This window comes from Haplochromis burtoni, unplaced genomic scaffold (assembly GCF_018398535.1).
Source record: "Haplochromis burtoni strain Fernald_Lab_line unplaced genomic scaffold, NCSU_Asbu1 Contig_11, whole genome shotgun sequence".
Classification (NCBI taxonomy): Eukaryota; Metazoa; Chordata; class Actinopteri; order Cichliformes; family Cichlidae; genus Haplochromis; species Haplochromis burtoni.
In genome coordinates this window covers 3,868,468-3,895,449 of record NW_024582372.1, presented here as the reverse complement: position 1 = coordinate 3,895,449, position 26,982 = coordinate 3,868,468, and the positions used below count along the sequence as shown (strand labels likewise).

The window sequence follows — 26,982 nt, the reverse complement described above, 5'->3', positions numbered from 1 at the left end:
GAGGGTCACGTAATTTCACAGTTGAGAGAACGAGTGAATCCACAAACAATCAGATAAATCTACCAAAAGATTGACTCAATGAAAAAAGTCTCAAAAGGGAAAAACAGACATGATGACTTACCTTCATACTACAGATCTGCACATGAATATGATGGTGTCAGGGCTGGGCTTGTTTTATCTACCCCAAGGAGGAGCAGTGTTGTTGGCCTCCTGCCATGAGTTACAACACACACATACACACACACGCAAAAACAAACATCTGTATAAAACACTGTAAAGAAAACATTTGCTGTCTCTTATAAAAACAGATTATATTAGTGACAAAGGAAAATACAAATCGAATATCATCACTGTGGGTGTAGTAAAGTGTATTTTGGGACTGAAATAGCACTATCTGAAAAATGTTGAGTCTTTCAAAGCTGATTGCATTACCCCCTTTTAAATTTTTATGTATAGGAGTCAAGTGATGACATCTTTTGAAGCTGAATTTCTGTGGCATTTTCTCTTCACAGTTCTCTACTGTGCTCTGTGTTGGATTCAGACCAGGCATCAGCTTTGCCAGTAGCCAATAGACTATTCCCATGGTGCCTGTGGTTGGCTTGTATGGTCAGGAGTTGTGTGCATGTGTGTTTGTATGTGTAGGCACGAAGCAAAGCAAACAATGCCAAATAGAGATGGTAATGTGCTGTAATACTGTACCAGCCCCGTGTGCCAGTGTAAGCAACCAGCGTGTGTGTGTGAAATTCCCCTGTCCCCCAGTGAGACACTGGAAAACTTTCAGCCAAAATCACTACTGGGGCAGTCTTTTTCTCTCCTCCTTTATTCCTCTCTCTTTTTATCTCTGAACTTTGCAGCTCTCCTTTTGGAGCACATCCATTTTTTAGGAAGTCAGTGCAATTTACTGGAGTGGTTTTTTTTTTGTTTTGTTTTTTTACAGCAGTTAGAAGATAAGATTAAAGATCTAAGAACTTTATTATTTGCAAAATAATCCTTATACACGACCACGAGTTGCTCAATAAATAGAAAATAGAGAATTATATGTAACTCAGTGGCCAGTACTTAGTGTGACCCTCATTTTCCCATCAAAAAACTGCCAGACTTCTTGAATAGATTTTACAAGAACCATTCCTCAGAGATTTTGGTGATTTAAGCTTTGTGACATGGCGCATGCTGAACAGCGTATACTGTGGTCCAAAAGGATGGATGTGGATGGAAATAGTTAACAGCAGTTCTCAGGTATGCTATGTCGCTTAAACTGTGCTCAGTTGGTATTAAGGGGCCCAAAATATCCTCCACAGTATTACACCATCAGCAGCAGCCTGAACAGTTGATACAAAGCAGGCTTGATTTATGCTTTCATGTTTTCACCAGACCCCCACCAGACAACATCATCCTCTGTTGTCCAATTTTGAGTCCGTGTGAATTATAGTTTCCTGTCCTTAGCTGACAAGAGTGCCACCCGATGTGATCTTCTGCTGCTGTAGCCCACCTGCTTCAAAATTCAACATGTTGTGTGTTCAAAGATGCTCTTCTGCATACTTTGGCTGTGATGAGTGGTTGAGTTAGTGTTACCTTCCTGTTTGCTCTGTCTGACTATTCTCCTCCGACCTCTGGCATCAACACGACATTTTCACCCAGAGGACTGCCGCTGACTGGATATTTTCTCTTTTCGGATCATTCTCTGTAAAACCCTAGAGATGGTTGTGTGGGAAAATCCTAGAAATACTCAGATGAGCTAAAGTTATAACAGTAATTATTGCACATGAAAAAATAAAGTGGCCTGTTATAACGAGAAGGGGATATAACAGGGATAGTGAGATAAATGATATCCAGTGTTACAGATATCACTGACTCTTACAGAAGGAGGAGGAGCTGAACAAAGTGCTGGTCGCTGGTAGAAACAAACTCCTCCTTTCATATTACTCCACAGTGTGGTGTGCAGGGAATGAGATGTATTGTCTGTAATACTGAATAGTTTCCTCAGCATCGTCTCTCTGACATCTCCACCAGAAAATCTGAACAGAATCTAAACATTTTTCAGGCTACAAATAGCTTTAAAATAGTTTTCATGTATTTGTTCATATTTCAGGTTAACTTGTATATTTCATTTGGTATTATTATTATTATTATTATCTTTTTTATTATTATTATTCTTGTGTAAAGCTTTGAGTTTTGTTTTATTTTGTCCTTATTATCCTGTATGGACTAATCTTCAGCCAGTCATAAACAGACAGGCTTAAAATGTTTTACTTTGTAACTAAGCAAAAACTAATATAGAAAAAGCGAAACGGTGAGTTCAAGGAAGACTGAGGCAAAGATGTTCAACAGAAAAAAAATTAACAGAAGACAGAAGAGAGAAAGGATCCGAGGAGTGACATGTTTTAAAAGGGAGTGAAGGAGAAACAGAGGAAGGAGTGAAACAGATAAAAAGATGGATGGGCGAATCTAAGTGTTTTCAGTGAAATATGAACAGAAATAATTGCTGTGCTATTCCCTCATCCTTAATGTTTAATACGCTATTATTCATCTTCTCTGCATCTCACCACTGTCAGACAGACACTTCAGGATCTTTGTCACACACGCGCTCACTGAAACCACAGAAACTGCTTTTTTTTTTTTAGCTACAACACTTACGATTTTAAATCTTTTTTTATGCAGGATTGTAACTGGATCTGATGAATTCCTCAGACCAAAAATGGCCTCTCTTATTATTTTGGTATGAGAGGTGTACATTTATCAATGAAAGCTCAAATGAAAACTTCCATGTGAGCTTTTTTTTAAAAAACAGTCAAGTTCAAATTCATTCCAGCTGCTTGTACCTGTTGCTTTTGAATTAAGATACAAAAATTCTGAGATGTATTTGTTGCCCAAAGCGTCACCCTTTTGGCTTAAAATACACATATATATACATACATATATATCAGACATTTTAGGAATTTTTTGTTTGCTTGCAGAAAAATCTTCACCGTGATAAAGTGGAGCACTGAATAACAGCACCGTGAGTCTAATAAACCACTATCATGACAGAAATTAAAATTATAGAAAAAAAGCGACTTCCCCCATTTCTTGTTTATCCTTTTTTGCCGCAGGAAAAGCAACAAACAGACTTGCATTAATGGCATCCAGAGCTGTTTTAAAAAGTGACACTTTATAGAGAGAATTAAGTACAACTGTACAAAGACACCCCATGTGAATCAATATTAAGTATTGCTATCATTAGCTCACAATGAATTATTGCCTGCAATTATATAGATTATGGCATTAATCATGTGTTTAATTGGTCTTTTGTAGGCTCGTTATTAATTCAGAACTGCAGGGAATAGAGTATGTTCTTTTATTTATTAATGCATTTTCCTCACAGTCCACTCTGTGACTGGTACGCGCTATAGGTACAAGTACGTAGACACCGAAGTACCTTAGTTTAAATGCCGAATATGTCTCAGAAGTCTCATTGTTATAGTATGCAGAAAGTGTTCGACCAAGCCATTTAGCAGCAACACACTATAACCTTCTCAAGAAGTTAAGAATAATTATATGAGGGAAATTGTGGAAAGATTCTTTTAGATACTGTTGATTTATTCAGATGCTGAGTGGCTCGATGCTGCTTCTCTGTTTTTCTTTTGTTGGTGTTTACTTAATAAAAGAAAGGCACAGTTAAGTAAAGTCAGAGTACTGACTCGAATCAAGAGACAAACCAATAATCAAAAGATAATCAAGCAAAATGAATGTATGTTTCAACATTCACTCTAAACTATGTTAATTAATGCCAATAAAACTCCATGATGGAGTGTGTGTGTGTGTGTGTGTGTGTGTGTGTGTGTGTGTGTGTGTGTGACAGAGAGAGTGAGAGAGAACCTGATCTCACTGTTCCATCCCAGACGGTCTCTGCATTAGGGAGCCACAGACAGGAAGTCAAATTCTTAATTATTTAGGAGAGGTGTTATCAAAGCTCTCTTCTCTCCCTCCTCTCTTTTGCGCTCTCTTTTCTTTCATTCTCTGCATCAACTCTTTTTTCTTTCCCATGATAATTTGTTTTTCTTTCCAGTCTCAAGTTTTGTTGTACCACCACGCTCTCTCTCTTTTTCTCTCTTTAAATTCCTTCTCAGCCGTCCTTGCATTTCTGTCTTCTGCAATTTTCCTGTTTGGTTTTTCCACTTTCTCTGCATCTACTCTTTCACTTTTCAATCCCCACCACCCCCGCTCTCTCAGTCTCTCTCTTTCTCTCTGTATCAGGTGACAGGCATGGTATTGCGGCCTGCGCCCATCATCCTATCATATTCTCTAATGCAAACAGAGAATGGCAACCTGTCAATAAAATGCCGTTTTCAATCAGTTATTTTTACTGCAACACACACACCCAACAGCAGTCTCACATTTGTGTCACTTGTTTGCTCTCTTTCACACGTCCAGTCTCTCTCCTTGACATTTTGCTCGAACACCAACTCTCTATCATACTTCCAGCATCTCTTAGTCTGCGTTTCCCTCAAACACAAACACCCAGTGTGTCCAACTCTTACGACGACAGGAACAACTCTTTGTCAGTGAGCCGCTGGCTTCTCGCATCCAGACCCCCTCCACCTGTTTTTCACTTCCTAGTGATCACTGCTATAATGATTGAAGCTTCCTCTGTCTTCCCATAATCAAGCACTCGAGCGCATGCATGGCTACACACACATGCATACAAGTATGCGCACACACCAGTATGCGCAGACATGGCATCGTTTCTCCAGCAGATCAACACTGCCCTCTTCAGGACCAGAGTTATAGCTAATTTAAAACATAGCAAGAAACATCAAAGGGGTTCTTCTTTAGGTTTAAATGTATGTGCACATGCAAATCTATGAAATGACAAGTGCATCTGCACTTATTTTTGCCTTATATAGAAAATGGAAGAAGGAACAAGAGAGTCAAGTGATGCTAGACTTTGTAATTGTTTACGTTCAAGGGTGGAATTGATTCATTCATTTTCACAAGCACGTTCTCCGATCACTCCACACTCCTTCATGGCACGATAATAGGCTGTAATTAATAGGCAAAACTTGAGAATTCTGATGAACTTGTGAGACATTTTGTTACCTCTGAAGCCAGCACCACGCCAACAGAAAGTTCTCTCCTCATGGTCTGCCGTAAATTGTTACAATTTTTAGCTCATGTAGGCAGACTGCATCTGTTTGTGTGTGAAAAAATGTAGCAAAAGGTTACCGTTTTTTTCAGCGTTGCGACAAATGACATCATTGGCACCGTAGATATCATTTACTATGGTAGAGTGCACACATGCAGATACACACGCTTAGTTGCACAGTTAAATAGTGTAACAGAACCTTACGCTTCAGCCCTGGTTCTTTCGTATGGCTGGCAGATTTCCTTTATTTAACCCAAACACAGGGCAACATTGCGAGAACATTGGCACACAGACACATTGATTAGAGCTTGGGTTAAGCGTGGCAGGCTGCGAGGCATGTTAAGCAGGGTAAGTAGTAGAAAGAGACGTGAGGAAGACGCGGTGAAGGCTTCCGCTGTGTGTGTGTGTGTGTGTGTGTGTGTGTGTGTGCGTGTGTGTGTGTGTGTGTGTGTGTGTGTGTGTGTTGGTGCACATTTTCTTTTCTGTATGTAGTCAACACTGGGTGGGTATCGTATTGTAATGCATACAGCAGCTGGGATACACAGTAAGGTTTCTCTTTCTTTCTCTCACCCTCCAAATATACACAGTTGGAGACAGATTTTGATTATCAACAAAATCACAACAAAAAGATGTTTATTTAAACGTTATTTCTACTAAATTACAGATTTAATCTTTGTGTAGTTTAATTGTAATATCTGCATCATTAGTTTATAGAGTTGTCGTTGAACTTTCGTATTAATCATACACATATCGCTCCTTTTACTACAAGAAATTTTAAATCTTTCCATGGAAAAAGTTATGATTCGGTTATTTCTGACTCTAAATGCATTTGTAATATTGTAATAAATGGGATTACTAAATAAATTGTATAGATGTTTATTACTATAAAAACACTTTTAATGACAAATGATATTAAATCAATTCTTCCTCACCTAAAATAACGTGCAAATAAAGAATTCAGCACACTACATTATGCAGTCATCCTTTTGAAATAAAGTCATTTTAGTTCTTTCATTTTCCTTTGGATTTGATTTGCAAGCTGTTGTATGCTGTCAGCTAAGTGAATGACCATAAAACATCCAGTCAACCCCCAATGTCAACACTTAGGATTTGCATTCATCCTCACACTCGCACCTTACATCAGCAATCAGGCAGGAAATATATCTGAAGGAAAAACAGGTTTCCAAAGAGTAGGAAAAAGAACTTTGTTTAGGTACGTGGAGGATTTTTACAGTTGCTTCTTCTTTTTAAATCCTATTATAAAAGCTGATTTCCTGTGGTTGCAGCTAAAGGACCACTCAGTCGCGATGTGATTTCTTTTAGACTGCATAGCAGGTGCCTATAAATAAATCATGTCTGGACACAGTAGCCTAAACGCATACAGAGGTATCATAATTATCATAGATCAAAAGCTGATGACATTACAGCGTTGGGCCGGTCCTATCCCGTGTCAGTTCCGCGGCTTCCCATCTTTACGTTGTTTCATTATTGAGTTATGGCATGCATAATTTAACACCGACAGATATGGATCCATCCATTGAGAGAGTGTGGAAAGAACAGAGGGAGAAAAAACAGTCAGGAAGAAAATGAGTGATATCATCTGAGCAAGCATTCCCTTTTTTCTTTCCCTGTTCCATTCTCCCTGTTTTCCAGTTTACTGTTTCCCTTCTTACCCACTTTATCCCTCTCAGTTTATATTTGTGGATTTCATTTTTTGTTGCAAATGTGCAGTTTATTAAAATGGGAAAATGTTTAAAAATGTGGACATGGGTTTACTAAGGCATTGATTTTAGCACATGCTCACACATATCTGTGTGTTACAGGTTTGCAGCCATACACAGAGTATAGTTTTGTGCTTGTGGCCTGTACGTCTGTGGGATGTGGAGCCAGCTTACCATCCACAGGATGCACCCTGCAAGCCAAGCCTGCTGGTATACGCACACGCGTGCGCACACACACACACACACACACACACACACACACACACACACACACACAAATCCTCTAGTATTTCAAATGTATTTTTCAAATGTATGTCTAATTTACAACCCAATGGTTGGATATTTTTTGTTGTTTGACACAGAACAATATCACAGCTTGTTATAATTTTAATAAATACTGAAATGAAGTATGTCTGACTTTTAGTATTTTTGTTTTTACAGTGTACCTTGTCTCTTTTTGATTTCTTCTTTACATCTATGCTCTTTTTTCTGCTCTGATTTCTGCATCTAATTAGTTGTCCCCTGTGCTTCCTCACTGTGCAGTATTTCGTAAACCCTTTAGCTTTTGGCTTTTTCATTGTATCAAGTGTGGACATTTTATATCGTTGAAGTTTGTTGTTGTTGTTTATTTGATTTTTTTTTTTTTTTGATTCTTGATTCTTCTTGAAATGCATTGCACATCTCTTCCCTTAGATTTCCTGCTATTTCTTTTCTATTTAAATAGGATTTTTTTCTCTTTTCTGCACTTTTTAAGCTATTGTTTGTTGTACATTTGTCCAGTCTCCTTATTTCTTTTATTTGGAGCTACTATTTCTTGTTTTTTGGGCTCACATTTCCTTGCACTTATGCTTGTGTCTCATTCTTACGTAGTCTTTCATCATCTTAAATATACCAATCTTGGTAGTTGGACTGAATATATGGACAAAATATTTAAGCTGATAAAAAACTAGATTTTGAACCATCAGTGTTGCTCATTTTAAGTCGTGAAATTATAATTTGATCATATATATTGTGCATAGCATTTCAGTGCTTTACTTGTTAAACAAACAGTGCCCTTAGTTAACGAACAATAAGCTTTAATAAACAGCCTGGTTTCTCTACACAAAGTGATGCTATTTACTTTTTTGGAACAGAAGTAGGACTGCTGACTAATTATAGATGCAAATTAATTATTTAAGGAGGCTCTCATTTGTTCTTCTTTTCTTTTTTTATACTCCAGGTGTGTGGTCGAAGCGCAGACACCTAGTAATAAACACATCTGCAGTGAAGCTGTACTGGGATGAGCCATCCCAACCTAATGGACACATCTCCCAGTACAGGCTGAACAGAGACAGTCAAACTATTTTTACCGGAGACCACCGTGACCGGAATTTTACGGACACTGGACTCTTGCCAAATCGCAGGTAAAGAGGATGAACTCGCGCTCATTTATACATGCAGGAATATAAAAACGTGTGTCCATGTAGACGTCACACATACAAAAACACTTGACATGCAGCTTCACAATTAATCATCCCCGCGTTTGTGTCTTTATACGTGGATCACCCTAATTTAAAAGCATTCCTATCGCCCAATCCACGCCTCTCTCAGGACTGCACTCTGCACATGTCTGTTTGTGTCATTTAATGAGCAAATATTTGACATGCCAATGACTGATGCAAACATTGCCACGCACACAAATTAAAATCACGAATCAGATCTGGCTTTTGCTTGCAGACAGCAGTGAAGCGTTGATTTTGTTTATCTGTTTATTTTCATTTAACCTTTATTAATCCATGTCTTTTTTCCAGTGCGGATGTTCTGTTTTAAATATGGGAACGATACCTTCCACTCCCTCCTATTTTGACTCTCCTGTTTCTCCTCGAGCTTCTCTCTCCCAAGACAATTTCTCCTTACCCCAAATAGAATTCCTGGGATAACACCCTGCAGTACTCCAATCTCCTCTATGTGTGAGTGAAAGAGAAAGAAGAGCGAAAGAAGATAGCACTGTATGTGTGTGTGACGTTTAATTTTCCTTAATTCCAGATAGTCTGCCAGGAGGCATACCTGCTCCGACCCTTCGCTTCTCATCGCTTGTCTCGCTTCTGATTCCTTTCTCTTCCTTCTCACCCTCCCTCCCCTCCTATCCTTTCCTTCTTACCTCATTCCCTTCCTCTTCCCCTTCTTTTCCCAATTTAGCCCTGCGCCAAGAATTACACAGGGAGCACCGGCCCCATTATCCAGACAGACTTGTGTGTGCATGTGCGAGTGCGCACGCTCACATGACTTTGTGTGTGTGCGTGTGTACGTGCGTGAGACTGCTCAAAGTGGCCATTGATTATTTATGACAATGTTGATTAGCTGTCACTTTGCTTCAGCAGCCCAGGAAGTGTCTAAGATGACGAGAGAATTAACCTATTCCCTCTGGCTGGCCCCGCAGGACACACACACACACACACACACACACACACACACACACACACACACCTACACACACACAGAACCAGATTCACAGCCAAACAGATGCAAATGCCTCACTCACCGATTACCTTCTCCACACACACACAATTTTACTTTTGATATCCCAAGGCGCTGTTTACATTTAAGTAAATATCTTCCAGTGATGAAGTGTTTAACTTCATTCTCCCACTGAAACCTTATGCCATCATAAAATTCTCCTTCTCCATCACTCTGTCTCTTCTTCACTCTCTTCCTCTCAGGATTTCTGTCTCTCTGTCTTTCTATCTCTCCTTGACATAGTCGGTGTGTCTCAGTGAGCCACATTTATTTATGTTTTGTGTGTGTGTCTGCGTCTGTGAGAGTAACATATGAGTAGTTTTAATACCTTTTCCTGAGTGCGTTCTAACCCAGTGCAGAGGCACTAATGGCCTCCTGTTTAAAATGCTCTGTACAGGAACAATAACCCAACACCCGCTGCCTATTAACACATGTGTGCTAGAGTTTATAGCAAATTAAAGGCTTTTAATGTTAAATGGTGGCCCACTTACACAGCTAATGTAGGCTTTAGCACCAACCAGCCACACGCTCTTAAAAGGGAAATCTATCTTATGATGTCATTGTCAAAAGAAGTAGAGAGTGGGTCGCGAGCGGCAGCGAGACAAATGAAATCGAGAGAGCAAAGGTGTATAACAAATGTGAAGAACAGCACAATGATAGTTATTACAGATAAATAGAACCTTTAAAGTGTTGAAAACTAAACTTTGCTAGCCTTTCTTCTTTATAGAGTTTGTTGTTTATGTAGTTTAATCAATATATTTATTACAACTTTTAACCTTTATGTTTGTATTTTTTTGTTTTTTATTGATATTAATAATTTATTTATTATTTTTTTATCTTCCATTTCTGAATTGGCTTCATAGTGTAGTAGTTTAGCCAGTCACCCAAAACATCCCCTTGCATATCAAATCGAAATCGAGGCATCGAATGTAAAAAGCTGTGGTGACCTCTCGCAAATGAGGAATCGGCTAAAATAAGCTACTTCCTTCAAATATCTCTACTGTAATCAAACAAATACTTGTGGACTTAATAAAAAATATTTGCACATTTGACTTACTAGATGAAGATGAAGAAAATAATGCATGTGATGACAAATTTCCTGTTGGTCTGAACATACAGAGCACAGATTTTCTTATGAAGTTCATAATCTAGTAAGATGAAACTCAATAGGCTTAACTCAAAAAAATAGTTGAGATGATATTATCAGGATAATTAAGGGCTGGTCATATTGCATATACATTAGTAGAGGTTTTCCATTTGTGACTAGAAACATTGGGGAGAAGAGTACTGAAACAAACTGCGATTCACTGTGATTTTCAGGATTTGGTATCCAGCAGTCCTTCTGGCTTTTCAACTTTCTTCTTCCTTCAGCCCAAAAGTATATTTTAACTTGTCTTGTGCTCCATATGGGTGCGGTAGTTCTTGCTAGAAAGAGGTATGACTCTGAGAAGAGAGAAGGCGTGGTAAAAGAGAGACTTTGCACTACTTGTGCAAATTTTTTTCGATTTTTGATGTGTCCGAGAAGCACATTATCAGATATCAGTCATCTCATCAATTGGTCTCTGCTTTAAACCAAGGTGTGAAGGAGGCCTTTATTACATGTTATAAGGCTTATAAGTCCTCTTAGCAAGCAGTGTTTTAATAAAAGTCTTACATTCTTCTGCTAATGCCTCCAGTTCTACCACATAAAAATGCTTCTCCTTAGACTGCACTTGCATGCTGTTTCCTGAGAATAAAACCTACACTTGCGTTTGTCATATTACAAGTAACAAATTGCCCCTGTGGTGTTAGGAGATTAGCGGTATGCTCGGTTCATGAGTTGTGTTTGTTCGTGGCTCTTTGTTAATTTGTGCTGCTCTTAGTAGATTGCACTGGTCATTATTGAAATGAACAGGTTGCATTTGCTTTAATGTTAACAGATTTGTACTGTTAGTAGATCATCCACAGAATTTTCCACTTCAATTGTGGCTTCACACTGATTTACTATGAGCAGAGATTTTGTTGTACATCAGTGAGACCATTGCGTTTGCACAGCTGGGCTGATTTTCATTATAAAAATGCAGGACAGCTGAACTATCCAAAGTTTGTTCTGGCTGTAATTTTCTTCTACTGCACAACATGCACCGCATCGCTAAGTAGATGCAAATGAACAACCATGTAGTATGTTTTGTAGCATGTGAGTAAGACTTGAGTTGATTGGATGCTTATAAAGGACAAAAGATCACTGCCACAGATGGAAGAAAAGTACAAATAGAAATGTTGCAAAGTGGAAGTTGCTTAGTAGATAAATACACTTGAATACTTGATGTATGGGAATACATAAAGTAAACAAATTTCAGGTCATATACTGACAAATGCTAAGAAATGTTATGGTATATCAGCCTTACACTGTAATGTCTGTGTTGCTTTCTCCACACCCTTCTTTGCCCCACTATCTATTTAGGTACTTGTATGAGCTGGAGGCTAGTACAGGGGGTGGGACTGGTGTGAGTGACAAATATGTTATACAAACACCAGTCTCATGCCCCTCTGGGATCCCACCTCCGCACAATGTGACAGTGTCAGGCCCCTACTCCATATCTCTTGCCTGGTCCCCTCCTGGTAAGTAGCAATCTGAATGAAAGGACACATGGATGGATGAAAGGCTGGATGGCCCTAAGTGATTTTCTGTAGAGTGTATTAAGTTATTTCAGTCAGAATGGTGTCAAAGATTAGACGTTTATTTTAAGTTCTAGTTGTTCTCTATCATTTGTATATTTAAATTTGCTCCTTGGAAATACTATTTATATTTTTTAGACATTCCAACTCAGAAACCATGCTTAGCTTGTTACAACTCGTGATTCTTTAGTGCAGTGAATTTAAGTGCTAGCTTTCTTTACAAGGGACATTAAAGGTATTGTTTCATGAAATCAGAAAAAGGGTGGCTCACACCCACAAAAAAACTCTGAGTACTCACCTTCTGGCCTCTCAAGACCTGGGCACATACACAGGCATACATGAGCATACACATAGGGCTGAGTTTCATGCTTATGGGGCAGTGATTGTCTGCCCTAACCCATCTATCATTGACTATTACTCTCTCATTAGGCTGATTTCCTATCTCAGAAACCGCTTAAAGGGCCAACTAGCAAAGACACTTCACTTAGTAGTGTGTGTGGGTTTGTGTGTCTTTTGTTTTTGTATATTTTTGTCTGTGTTTATTTATGCATCTTTATACGTATTTCATTGTGTATGTGCACGCATGAATGTGTGTGCGTGTGTGTGTTTGTGTGCACCATTGCAAGATATTTCCATAGGCAGGCCTATTCTATCGTCATTATGGGTTGATTTTAAAGGTGAGGAAATATCGGCTGGGTTCTCACGCTTGGTTAACTCCCTGAGCCCAGAGTCTGGAGTGTTTTCGTCTTGTGTGTGCATGGGTGTGTGTGCATACCTGACTCTCTTGACAGTGTGTGTGTGTGTATGTGTCTGTGTACATGCACCTGTGTTCATGTCTTCAAATGCATACACTGACTGCCAAAGCACTGACTTATGGCTATTAAAAAGGCATTTACTCAAGGATCAATTCCTCCATCACGGTGTTGGTGCCTGTATGTGCGTGCATGTGTGTGTGAGAAAATGTATTGAATGCAGGCTTTTAGCTGTATGGAAGAGAACATGCATGAATTGTATGTGTGTGTGTACACCGTGTGTGTTAAATACAAGATGATAATGCAAGTGATAGGTTTTGAATTAAACCTTTACGGCATTATCACGCCATTATCGCTCACACATAAACACCTCCACGCACATGTGTGTATTATGTGAAGGTGTCTTACCTCAAAGTGTGTCCATTTAAAAACCTGAATGTGCTGAAGTCAGAGATGTGTGTGCAAAGGTTTGTGTGTGCATATGTGAGTTGGGGGGTGAATAATTGAAGTCTTTCATTTGTCTGGTAATCAGTTCGTTCTCGAGATATCCAGAGTTCATGAATGTTGAATAACCCATCACAATACAGTTGGCCTGAATTATGGAAAAACCTCCTGTGAGAATATTAACAAAGTCCAGAGGCATGTGTGTATGGGCGTGTGAGTGTTATCTGTATGTATACATTTGTGTGTTTTTGTCTGGTTCTAAGGCCCACAGTGCTGGGATTGTAAAGCCAAAACTTCAGAACAAATTGGGGAAAAAACAGCGAAAAAAGTTCTCAGAATATTTTTTTCTTCTTTTTTTCTTATAAATCTATCCCAGTAAATGACATAACCACCTAAAGGTTATCATATTGTTTCTCTTTGCACAGGTGAACTAAATAACAGCCAGCCTGTGAACTACAACATCCTGTTAAATCCAGGGAGTGAAGATGCAATAATACAGCATGCTGGACAAGACCTGCACCTCACTGTGACAGATCTAAAGCCTTTCACTATTTACTACATAAGAGTGCAAGCCTGTCAGATAGGTATATATTTTTTAAGTGCATGAAGTACCGATCAGGTAGATTGATAAAAACTTTATGGCCATTTTACTTAGTTAAGGTGTTTGCTGTTGTGTCTCTAACCATGTACCAGAATTATTTCTGATTGTTTTGTTTCATATAGAGGGCTGTGGAGTAGGAGATGGTGTCTTTGTGCGGACTTTAGAGGCCACCCCAGAAAATCTGCTGCCCCCGAAAGTAAAGGCAAGTGAAGCCAATGTTCTGGAGATTCACTGGTCAGCCCCCAAGAAACCAAATGGACTCATCACCTCCTACCATATATACAGGTAACAGATGAACAAATATAGTACACTGAGACATATGGCCTGGCTTTGCCTTCTTATAAATACCTGTTCTTTTCTCCTTCGGTATTAGGATGTAGTTGTGCTATGAGACTGTGCTTTGTCCAAAGGTAGTCTTGTAGGTTGAAAAAGTGTACAGTGCATTTTTGAGGCATGTCATTGTTCTATATATCGACTCTTCGCCAGTATCATCAGTACTTACACCTAAAGTGACTTTATCAAGTTATAGTGTTATAGTGGTATTCGAGTTTTTTAAACCCTTCTGAATTTTCTATATGTTCCCATAAATGTATCACATAAAATAGAATCAGATTTCAAGTCCTGCTGGTGGATCTATGATTAAAACACAAGAACATGCAGAAGCCACATGCAAGGCTTTTTTTTCACATTCTCATACCTACACTGTGTTCATGTGCTCAGAGTACCAATTCAAACTGTTGAACCAGAAGTAGCACACATGTATCACATACGATTATTACATATAAGATACATAACAATATACATATTTGCCTTTCTATGCAGTAATGGATAAAAGTTTTAGTGATTATACTTTCAGATAAATGCCTACTTAAAACTCTATTTATTGTAACCATGTGTGTGTGTGTGTGTAGGTGTGTGTGAATGTGCATCATTAATACATGCTGAAGGTCGTGGTCTGCTTGTTGACCAAAGAGTTTGTGATCTGTATGCAGGGTCAGACCAGACTAAGCCCTTTAAGTCCTCAGGAAACACACATTAGCATAGCAGTACACACACACACTCAGTGACACATCTGGCATGATCAGACTCAGGCAGACAGGGACTTGGATAAAACAGGAAAATCTCTCTCTTTCCGTCTCTCATGCACACACCTGAAACCCTACGTAATCAGACAAATGGGCTTACCAAAGACATCAGGGTGCTTGCATCAGCTCATGGCTTATACAGAGTGTTTAAGATGTGATGATCCATTTTTTATTTGAATTCCACACAAACTTAGTGTCTTTATCTTTAGAAAACTGACGTAAATATGTGCAAAATTAAAATAGATTTGATATAGTTGATGTTTAATTTAAAAAAAAGAAACATCACCAAAAAATTGAATATTTAAATTTTTAATGAGGTGTATATAGTATGAAAGTATTTAAAGGAAACTGATGAAACGCTAATACAAGTGTTTATTTTCTCTTAGGCGTCCATTAGGAACAGAGGAGGAGCTGCTGGTTTTCATCTGGTCTAGTGGGCCTCTTGAATTTTTTGACGCGAGTCCTGCTCTTCAGCCCTTCAGCTACTATCAGTACAGAGTCCGTGCCCACAACTCTAGAGGCTCAATTCTGAGTCACTGGGCTTTGGGCCAGACATTAGAGGCAAAACCACAAGATATGGCCGTTCCCATTGTCACTCCTTCGGGTAGGTTCAACAAGTCACATGAAAACCAGTATTTATTAGAGATGACCTCATTACGATTTTCTTTTGCCAGTTTCAATTTACAATTATTTTGTGCTTTCTTTTTAATAAGTATAACTGAGATCATAGTATAGCATCAAGTAAATATCTGAGATATTGATCTGGTTGGTAGTAGTGGAGGGGTTTGTTTATCACTTTTAGCTGCTTTAGTGTTGATGAACTTAACAACAGGCAAATTAGAGGGGAAACAATGAGACAACCATCAAACAGGAATGATTTTACAAGTGGAGGTCACTGGCATTTTTCCCTTCTGATCTTTTCTGGGGTTTTTTTTTCTAGTTTTGGATTTAGCTAAATTCATTGTCAGTACTGGTATCACAAGGTGAGACCCCTACAAAACCCTACAGCATCTTGCAGCCCACTGGTGTGAATGTCTCTGACAAAATAGTCAGACTTCATTTGGGTGGTCTGACATCCTCCAGTGGGCCCTTTGCTCTCTGCCAGCACTGTGGAGTCCAGTTGACATTTTCCATAGAATACAAGAATTGGCAGGTTCACTGCTGGTACCCTGGGCTTGTCAAGAATAACAGCAGGTTCACAGTGAGCACATATGACATATCTGAAAGGATCAGTAGAAGGCATGGAGAACAATATGCTGCCTGTATCATCGTTCATCATGGCCGTTTTGGTGCTGGGTCAGCGATGGTCTGTGGAGGCATATCCATGAAGGGACATACAAACCTAGGCAACAGCACCCTGACTATGATTAGGCTGAAATCCTCTGACCCACTGTCAGACCCTACGCTGGTGCAGTGGTGCCTGTGGTCCTCCTAGTTCATGATAATGCCCAGCCTCATGTGGTGAGAGTATGTAGACAGTTTTTGGAGGATGAAGGACTTGATACCTTTCACTAGGCCCACCCTCGCCTGACCTAAATCCAATACAGGGGTGGCCAACTCCAGGCCTCGAAAGCCGCTGTCCTGCAGGTTTCAGATATCACCCTGGGTCAACACACCTGAATCAAATGATTAGTTCATTACCAGGCCTCTGGAGAACTTCAAGACATGTTGAGGAGGTAATGTAACCATGTGATGGATCAAGGACACATGTAAAACCTGCAGGACACCAGCTCTCGAGGCCTGGAGTTGGCCACCCCTGATCCAATAGAACCCCTCTGGGCCATTGTGTTTTGGTCCATCCGATGCCAGCAGGTTAAAACTCAGATTGTCCAGGAGCTCAGTCATGCCCTGTTCCAGTTCTGGGAGGAGGAGGACCCCATCCATCATCTCAAGCCATGTAAACAAATAAACTACTGAGTATTTTCAGGGTCTTTGAATTCAGCCCTCTGTAGGTTGATAATTTTCACTTCTATCAAACAATATGGTGTCCTTTCATTCTTAACACATAACCCAGTCCATATCAGTGTTTTGTGTTCATTGAATTTTTTTATTCAGTGTATTTCACCTTACCAAACAAAAGCAAGTGCAACAGATTTGTATAACAAAACAAATTTCCGGTGCCTACATAGTATGTTTATGACTTCACCAGGTAACAGGACGTGAACCCTTTTCTCTTTTTCGCTCTTCTCCAAAATTTTCTTTGTAACTGCGTTCATCCTCCGCTCATACCGAGGCTGCTGGCTTGTAGCTGGCTCTAAGCTCTGGATAGTTTCATCCAGTTTTCCTTTGTTACCTCCTTTAAAATGTCCGTGTTCAGTTAGATGACGGTCAAGTGTCTGATTAGGTTTGTTGTCACATATGTTTTCGTGGCGCTCTGTCCCTATGATGTACTTTAGCAAACTTTGTGTCTTGACTCACATTTGCATGACTAACACGTATAAAATTATCTTGTATTGATTTATTGTAACAGTTCACCATGCTACTTTGACAGGTGCGTATTCAGTCCACCTAAAATGGAGTGAACCAGGACAGCCCAATGGTCTCATTTCCCATTATAGGCTGGTTTACAGGAAGCACCAAAAGGACCCTACGCTCAACTCAACTATTGTTACTGCTCTCACTGTAGAGGTAATCACACACACACACACACACACACACACACACACACACACACACACACACACACACACACGTGCATGTCACATGTCATTCATACAATAAATGTAAAGAAATTTGGACTGTACCTGTGGTGCTTGTGCCATCTGTTTGCCAGTGAGGGGCCTGAATAGACATAAACACACGCTGCCCATGGTCTGCTATTCCCAAGATCACTTCCATAATTCTGTATCATGCTGGATGATCTAACATATCAGAAATACCAGTATGAGCATGTTTCCTGATACCAAACACACAAACACACACACATATACAAACACCTTCATTCCCATATATATGCATATTATACATTAACAGCTGCCATCTACTCTCAATGTGAACTGGCAGCTCAGCACTTGCTGACATCCCCTATCCACCATACGTGTATGCGTGTGTGTGTGTGTGTGTGTGTGTGTGTGTGTGTGTGTGTGTGTGTGTGTGTGTGTGTGTGTGTGTGTGTGTGTCTGTCCGTCTGTCTGTCTATAATATAATAATATGTTTGTGAAAAATTTCAGTTAGTTATCCATTTAAAAATCAAAATTAATTCAAGAGCAACCTGGTTTTAGATAGCTGGGTTACTTACCACACATAGGAGTGAGTTGTGGTTTAATTCCCAGTTGCCCAGACCTGCATCTTCCTGTTTTTATGCTCTTTCCAGTCTATAGACACAAATACCACAAAATAATCTTTAAGAAGAAGCTAAAATATAAACAACTTGAAAACATTTTAACATAAAATTTTGTATAAAAGGAAGGAAGGAGAAACAGACTGAAAGAATGTGGTCAACATTAAAGCAACAAGAGATCAAAGAGGTAGATAGCTGTTAAAGAAGTTAAGAATGAAAAGAGCTAGAATGAGTGAGATGAAAAAGAGAAGGGGAACGGATATAAAGACAAGTAAATGAACAAGCAGGGAACGAGACAGAGTGATAGATAGGAAGGTAAGGAGGAGAGCAAAAGAGAGACAAGGTAGAAGTATAGATCTATATTCTGTCCATATGTGTGGCCTCTTCTCCCTCTGTGACCTTTGGCTTGTCACTCATAATTAATACAAGATGTAAATGGAGACCTTTCACCTTCTCATTGATATGGAACACTCTGTGTTTGTGTGTGCCTGTGTGAGATTGTGTGTGTGTGTGCAGGAGGCTCATTGACATGGCATAGACTTATTTTGGTGGCGGTCATTTGTCACGCAGTTGTCTTCACCACATGCACTGCGTTGTTTAGGAATACACAAAGAGTGTGAAAATTAGAAAGCCTTTAGCTGATTCAGGAAGAGCAGACTTTATCTGAAGGATTACAATTTGTGTTTTGACTTTGTTCGCTTTAGCATCATTAATCAAGGATTCAATGGCAAAAAAAATGCCTAAGTCAGGGGTGTCCTGTAGGACAGAACCAGCCTGTTAGAGTCCAGCCCACTGGATGGCTTTGCAAACTTTGTTTCTGTCTGAAATGTTAATTTTATCCAACCCAGATGTCTGAATCTTTATTAGTTTTAGAGCCTTCTGACTGACAAAATCATTCCCTGACATGGTCGGGTCAAAGATCTGTGTTGAGGTGTGTCTTCAATTTGCAACAATTTGTGTAGTGTTTTTGTATTATGTAACAATGGTTTCATCTTTGCAAACAGCTGCAGCATCTATTTGTACTTCTAACATTAAAAGAAATGTAGGTTCCTCTGTCTTTATTTTACTATTTAATTTTCACCCCTCAGCTGTAAAAGACTTGGGTATTGGAATCTTACTGACCTTGCTCTCAAGGTCAAAGGTCAAGTTTTCTGAAAGTCTTGTGAATGCATTATCTCGAGGAGAAAATCACGTAGCTGAATCTTCTAGGAGGCTGAGTGGTAGCACTGGCAATATTTTTTTCATTGAAATTTAATTTAGATTAAATCGGGTTGATCTAAAATAAATTTGACAGCCCTGCTAGATTAATTGTAAAATATGGGTCATAACATTAACGTGAAGCACATGAACAGCTTATATTTTGTTTTCATATTAAACAGTCACAAACCAGTCCAGCACTTCTCCCTGTAATATTTTGTTTCAACCCTTATTTAAGTTTTTTCCTCTAAAAAGGGATCCAGTCTTTCACACTCTTCATCCACTTCAATTTCTTTTGTGCATGTAGTAATTGTGCATATGTGCGTGTGTGTGTATCCATTTGGTATGTGTCTATTTGTGTGTGTATTGATCTCAGGCTGGGCTGGGAACCCTGCTCTGTGCCAGCTTGGCTGATTAATGGGGTCGTCATGGCAATCGGACGGAATGAGGGTACGAAGCGCAGGCGGCCTGCCTCACTAGACACCTACACGCCGCTTGGCACACACACTGTCTCGCGCGCACACAGAAATTCACTCTCCATGCTTTACACCTTTCTGACAAACATGCTTGTCACTCATTCTACCCTGTCAGGTTGTTTTTATTGCACGGTGCTTCATGTTTTGGTTTTGGTCGGGTTTTTTTGTTCTCCTTCTTTTCTCTCAAGTTTCTCCTTCTTTGTGTTCACGTGCTGTTGCTACTGCTTCATTTTTTGACAATATCACTTGAGATTCTGGCCACCGGTAATCATTTTGCTCTCAATAGCTCTGGACAAATGCTTTATCGAGTAGATAAAACTCTATTTTCGCTCGTGTTCAAGCTTTCCACCTCAACCTCCCCACAGCTTACTTCTTTTTCTTCTTCTGATCACATCTGTCACTATTTTAATCTCTTTTGCTTTTTTCTGTCTGTTCCTGTGCGTTTTCTTCTTCAAAACTTCCAGTCTCTTCTGTGGCTGATTCTCTTGTTTCTCTTTAGTGTCTCAACATCGTCGTTCACCTTACTCTTATGTCTTCATTTCCCCAGCTCGTCTCTCCACTCTGCCCTCGTCTCTTTCCAGTTTTACTACCTCTTTTATGCCTTTCACCCTTTAACCCTTCTGTATTGCACTCTTTCTTTAGCTACTTCCCATACTCCCTTTGCCCCTCCTTTTCCTCTTTTTCCTGTATTTCTCTCGTGTTTCCCTGCCTACCAACTCCCTCTTTCTCCTCCTTTACTCTGCTGTCCTTTCCTCCCTCCCTTGGCTATTCCAGATGTTACACTGTGGCCCTTGGGATCGCTGGTGAAGAGAGACCACAGGCATATGTGTATTCAAATGTGTGTGTGTGCATTACTTTGTGTGCATACATATGTTTGAATATGGTTGTGTGTGCTTGTGCGCACGCACAACATATCTGTTTGTGTGTGTATAATGCAACAGTGTATGTGAGTGTGTGCGCGTGTGTGCTGTATTAATACATCCCATTGATCAGAGCAGGACCCCTGACAGTCATCATCCCTGAGAACCATCTGGCCGACGCCTGACGCTCCCTCACCCAAACAGAAGCTGACACCCTATTAATCTGCTACCGCCATGCATACATACGTGTGCGTGCGTGTTTCTGTGTGTGTGAATGAATGAATCTGTGACAGTATGTGGAAGAGACTGTGTAAAAGGTTATGTGTTGCGTACACGTGAACATTTTTTCCATGTCTGTGTTTGTGCGTACATGCTTGTGCGTGTCTGTGCTCCACAACTCCACACCGTGCACACACATACGGAGGTATACACGCACCACTCTGCCATCCGCCAACAACAGCCGGCGCTGAAGGGAGCTGAAGGGTGCTTGGAAATTAAGGTTATTACACAAATTGAGCCATATGGTCTAAATATTTCAGAGCTGAAATTTACTAGGCAATAAAAATGGCCCCTACCTCGGTAATGGTGTAAATTACAGCTTAACCACCAGCGCTAATGATGTCCTTCTGTACGCCCCGTAACCAACCGTACATGAAGGACACATTGTTTAAAAAATACCCCAGGAAAAGCGAGGGAGAGAGAGGAAAAGGGAAGAAGGGATGGGGATAGATGGGGAAGGATGAAGTGAAGGGGGGTAAGGAGGAAGTAAAGGAACTGAAAGAAGACAAGACTGAGGGAAAGAGAAATAAAGAGAGGAGTGTAAGAAAGTAAGAAAGTGATTAATATAGAGAGTGGAGAAACAGAGAGAGAGAGAGAGCTAGCAGCATGTTTACAATCTGTTAGTTTACCATTAAGAACCCGTCAGAGAGTGTGGGACAGCGAGGGCCAGCCGGCGAACTGTGTCTTAAAGCCGATATGAGGTTTCACAGGGTCTGTGTGTGTGTGTGTGTGTGTGTGTGTGTGTTTGTGTGTGTGTGTTAGGTATGCCATCAGCATGTGTGTATTAAGGCATGTGTAGTCAAAAGATGTAGAAGGATGGACGTTATCAGAACATGCGGTGTGTTTGTCTCCAAATATGTTGAATATTACGTTACAGGTCAAAAAAGAAACAACCCTAAACTCCTGATGTGAGTATGTTCTATGAATTCAATCATTTAGAAATATTTAAGCATTTCAGTGCGTTGGCACTGAGTTTGAGATGAACATATCAGTTTGCAAAGTTCTTAGGTCAGTGGTTCCCAGCATAATCTAAAAGGTCTCCCCTTGATCAACATGACCACCCGTTTGTCCAGTACTTGGAGAGCACTCTAGTTATTTCATTGATTATGTTTAATGAACATTTTCAACTGTATATTTGTTATTTTTAGCTTATAATTTCAACTGTTAATCCGTACATTTAACAATTTCCTGTACTTATTGGCTACTTTCAACTAAAAAATGACTTACTTTTTAAAAATGTTAGCTACCTGTTTATCTAGTATGTTTAGCTAACAGTTTCTTTTTGTTTATCTCATTAAACTAACGATGCCTGCTTTTGGCAAGATATTTTAGCAGTTTTTTCACTTTTGGACTTTTATTTATATATTTGAATCATATTCATTAATTTTCTCTGCCTATTACAAATAGGCTTTCTTTTAGTTAACTGTTAACGTTTCTGCTCCAATATGTTCAGGTCAACTCAGCTCCTCAGGTGAAATGAAAATGTTTTTGGGCTAAAGCTCCACAGGATCCCTGGACTATCTTGCCCCCATAAGGATTTCTGTGTTGTGCTTTTGCCAGCCAATATCTAAAGCAAACATGTGAATGCAAAGTTTAGCGTCACCAAATGGAGGCTTACTTCCTGATTGTCATGTAGAAGATATAATCAGAAGCACAGGATGCACCTCTGCTTACATTTTATAAATATAGAGGAAGTTTAGAGATTACTAAATCAGCTTAACATAAAGACCAAGCAGAATATTCAAGCTGATTTGGCTCCTAGTAACAAAATTAGCCTACCAACAGTTGTAACACTCACAAATTAAACCTTTCTACTTCCTTTGTATATTTATTTATAAATCCAAGTTAAAAACAAATAACATTCTCTCTCACAAAGTGGCTTTGAGACGGTAGTGACTTTTAGGTCTCCAGTGTGACCTTAAACTTGCAACAAGAGAAGCAAATAAACTCTTTAAGATTCGTTCTCAGTCCATGGTGTGTATGTGTAAGTTTGGTGATGGAGTTTTTATTATGAATGAATGATGAATTTTTATGAATTATTATGTCTATTTTTTTATGTTTAAGGACAACAGATGGAAATTAGCCTTTGGCTATAATCTGGCATGTTTACATTCATGTAATTTTTTTTTTACATTTATGTTCATTAACATGCACTGTCCTAAATAAATAAATAAAATAAAATAAAATAAATAAAATAAATGTATCAGAGAAACAAAAACAAAAAAAACCCACAGTTACGTGAAAGGCTAGCAGTACCTTACGTGCCTGACCTCTTATGATATGTGGCTGTTCTTTAATGTGTATGTGTTACACGTTTTCTAAAGTAACTGACCAGTTAAGTTTTTCAGCCACCGTCATGAAAGGAAAGATTCTCCATCTTACTGCAGGTTTATCCTTGAAAGGGTATACTTTTGTTCAATTAATGTAGAAGATATACAGATGTTCATACGTGATGGTAAATCTAAAAACAAATAAGTTACATATAAACGGGCAAAAAGCTTTACTTGTTGCATTTAACCCTCTTCTAACTTGCTGCTCGGCAATCCTTTTTGCATCACTTTAACCATAAACCAGCAAAAGAATGTGGCCGAATAGGGATAACAAGGCTTTGCCCTTGCGCTCAGTGACACCCTTTAACAAATGAGGAAGAGAAAAGAGAGGAGGGAAGAGAGAAATGCAGAGCTGAGTGTGCAGAGAGTGAGGAGAGAGGCATGAGGAGGTTAAGAGAGGAGGAGGAGACAGGTGAAGTGAGGAACAAAGGATTAGAGGAGAGAATAAGGAGACTCGTATGCAGAGTTTGTTAGGCCCTCGGCCTATCAGACCTCTTAGTTAGAGGTCTCCATCTCTGATTGGAGGGCTCTCAGCATTCTGGATAAACAGCCAAATAATCAGGCTGCAACACTCCCTCCTCTCCTTTCTGCAATCTTTGTTTCTACTCGTGGGTTGTTTTTTTTGTTTTTTTTGCAGCTCCTCCCTCTATCATTCCATACTGCCCATTCCTTCATCACTGCATGTCCATCTGGAGTTTCCCTGCTTCTGTGTAAAATTACAGTTTTTATCTTATGCTCATCCACAATGCTTGCCCCTTCATTCCCTCTTCTTCTAGCTTCCTCAAGTGATTTTTTTTTCAAGTGAGTTTACGTTCTTACTTCCCTATCTCTTCCTGCTCCGTCGCTCCTACACACACACCCTCTTTCGCTGGGTAATGATAGGTTGGTGTTATTGTGTGTCTGTCTGTGAAGAGGCCACACCACCCAGTGTAGTACTCTCCACTTTGAGTCGGTGTTTAGTACTGCAACCACAATATGATGGTCATCACTTTAAAGGAATGCTGAGAGGGTGCGAATGCATGAGAAAAAGAGAAAAGGACTTGCTATATTTGTGATTACTGAGTCCATTCAAATCTGGAGCATGTGGGAGTGTGACAAGTAACTGAATATTTGTGTTTGCTTTGGAAGTGGGGACCATTTAGTTTTGAGGAGTCCTTCCTACCTCTCTGATGCTGTCTCACACCATGGGCATATATATATTTGACACTTAGCATAATGTCTATCGATTGGTAGGGAAAAGATGGCGGGGTTGCCAAAAAGCCTGTAGGATTTTTGTGATTCTGGTCAGTCTGCTGTCTCCATCAAGTGGATTTTTAAAGCGCTCCCATTCACCTCGCAACAAACAATCATTTCATTACTTTTGATGTCTTTTGTAAAGTTGCGATAAAGAAATATTATTTCCTGAAACATCCTCTAATTTAATTATTATTATGTTTGCCAACAAGCAACAGTCCCCTCATTTAAAATTGTGTGTATAAAATAAATATTTTTTACTTTTTTCCCATTTTTTTAACTAGCTTTAAAACATAAAACAAGAGACATTTTTCTATTGCCTTGTTTTATGGAATAAAGCTTATCTGAAAATATATCATTAACATGTTCTCTTATTTTAATTTCACAAGAAATCTGTGGATTTTTAGCATGCTGACCATTACTCATTATAATTTGTCCACTGGTCTTTGGCTGCATAACACACACAAATATAAACACACGCACACACAAGAATATATATACACACTAAATATGCTGTTCCCGGGGTCCAGAGATGCCAGAGCCAATCATGAATGTCTGTGTGAAGTGGGCATGCCTGTTCCAGACCCCTGCAGTCCCTCTCTACATCTGTGCTGGCCACAGACATAACACATGCCTAATGGCCACTCCGTGTGTCTGTGTGGTGTGTTTGTGTATGTGTGTTTGTGTACGTGTCGCACAAAGGTCTCTATGTGTCAGGGTTTGTCTAACGCACCCTGACTAGCAGGGACACCCATGCAGGGCATTTTGCAAACAGACACAGGGCAATTGTTCCAGCAGCATTGAATTAGGCATGCACGCATAAATATGCACACACACACACACACACACAAACTTGGCTTGAGAGCTTGGCATGGGGTGCAAGAGATCAGTGTGTGGTGTACTGGCTCACCTCAGAAACCTCTGAAAACAATTACTGCTCTCACAGGGCTGGTCAGGGCACAGCTTGTACTAATAGGCTGGACAATTGAATTGAATTGAATGGAACTGAACTGGATAAGATGAAGTGATTTGAGCTGAATTAAGATCATTTAAGTCAAATCTAATCTTAACATGTTTTATCACATACATGAAAGAAGTAAGACACACAATAAAAAAGCTGAAACAGCATGGTGCTTTATTATCTCTGCAGGAATTAATATGACCGAGCAGAGAAGCCAGAGAAGGCCTGTAGAGACAAACGTCCTAAAGGCAGACCAGTTGGACCCCATTCATCTGTCACTAGGCATTGTTCTTTGATGTATTTTCTTGGGCGCTCATCATACGTTTACCTATTCTTTTATCATGCGTGGGTTCGATACAAGGAGTGAAATGAAGTGTTTGTGTATGTGCATGCATGTGTGTAGCCATATGCTAATGCTGGTCTGTCTCTGTCTCTCTGCGGGGCCTAGAACTGTGGCCTTTGTGAGATAATCAGCATAATTCTTTTGACAAATACACATGGTTATTCTTAATTAGTATCACACACTGTCCCCCTGGCTGCGGCATGCCTCTCTACCTGAATATCACGCATACCCACAGATGTGCAGTCTCACACACACACACACACGTGCGTGAACAGTTCTCGGGACACATTGGTACATACAAAACAAGATGCTCCACATGTGGCCTTACTTGAGTAAATAAAAACAGATACCAGTACATGTGCACACACATGCAGGCTGGCACTTTAATTTAGGCACTCAGTCCACAGGGCCTCTTCTTTAGCTCACACACACACACACAGGAGAAGTCAGAAGAAAGATACAGAAGATTGAATAGATTGCTTCTTTGCAGTCAATGTTAAGTTGTGTTGAACCATCTAAGATCCAAGAGCTCTTTAATGTATAAATTAACAAGACCTCTTCCTTTCTTTTCTCTTCTTTCCTGATCATTGTCTCCATTTCTGTACTTCTGTCTTGTTTACGCTGCCTCCCTGTCTCTCTTTCTTTCTCTTGACCTCCCTTTCCCCCTCTCTGTTCTTTTGCATTTTGTATGATTAATTGGTGACTTTGATCATCCGCACACATATGCACCAGCCCATGCAGAGTGAATTTAGCTTGACAAGAACCTTTTCCTTTCATATCTTAGATTGCAGCTTCCCCCGTGGTCCTTGATAGGTTGGCTGTGGGTTTGGGTGGTTTTTGTTGGCAGTTTTACTTCTACAGTATGTAGAAGTACGAGTGTAATACTTCAGTGTTTCACAAAGTGGAATACTTTATATTTTGTGAAGCACTTGATACATGCAGATTACTTACCATTTGGAAGCTGGCCCCAACATTGAAAAGAGGTTATAAATACCTATTGCTGAATTGGAAGAAGCAGGTTGGGAACTCCAGTCCCAGCTGTATGGTTTTCAGTATGGTGCTCCCACTGATTTATCTAGTGGATTAAATTAAATTTACCTGGTAACTTTCAGTTCATGTCATGATTTATTTTGTAGTTTTTTGT

At 39.7% G+C, this 26,982-nt stretch overlaps 1 protein-coding gene across 7 annotated transcripts in view; it reads left to right on the top strand.

Moving 5' to 3' along the window:
* Positions 1 to 26,982, top strand: part of ush2a (Usher syndrome 2A (autosomal recessive, mild)) — a 213,748-nt gene that overhangs the window by 169,236 nt on the left and 17,530 nt on the right. For all 7 annotated transcript variants that reach the window (XM_005915042.3, XM_042214207.1, XM_042214198.1 and 4 more), the window contains 7 exons: positions 6,946 to 7,053; positions 8,063 to 8,246; positions 11,783 to 11,940; positions 13,619 to 13,777; positions 13,917 to 14,079; positions 15,266 to 15,483; positions 17,371 to 17,507. In XM_005915042.3, the coding sequence (XP_005915104.1) occupies positions 6,946 to 7,053; positions 8,063 to 8,246; positions 11,783 to 11,940; positions 13,619 to 13,777; positions 13,917 to 14,079; positions 15,266 to 15,483; positions 17,371 to 17,507 (1,127 nt within the window). The remainder of the gene's footprint in view (positions 1 to 6,945; positions 7,054 to 8,062; positions 8,247 to 11,782; positions 11,941 to 13,618; positions 13,778 to 13,916; positions 14,080 to 15,265; positions 15,484 to 17,370; positions 17,508 to 26,982) is intronic.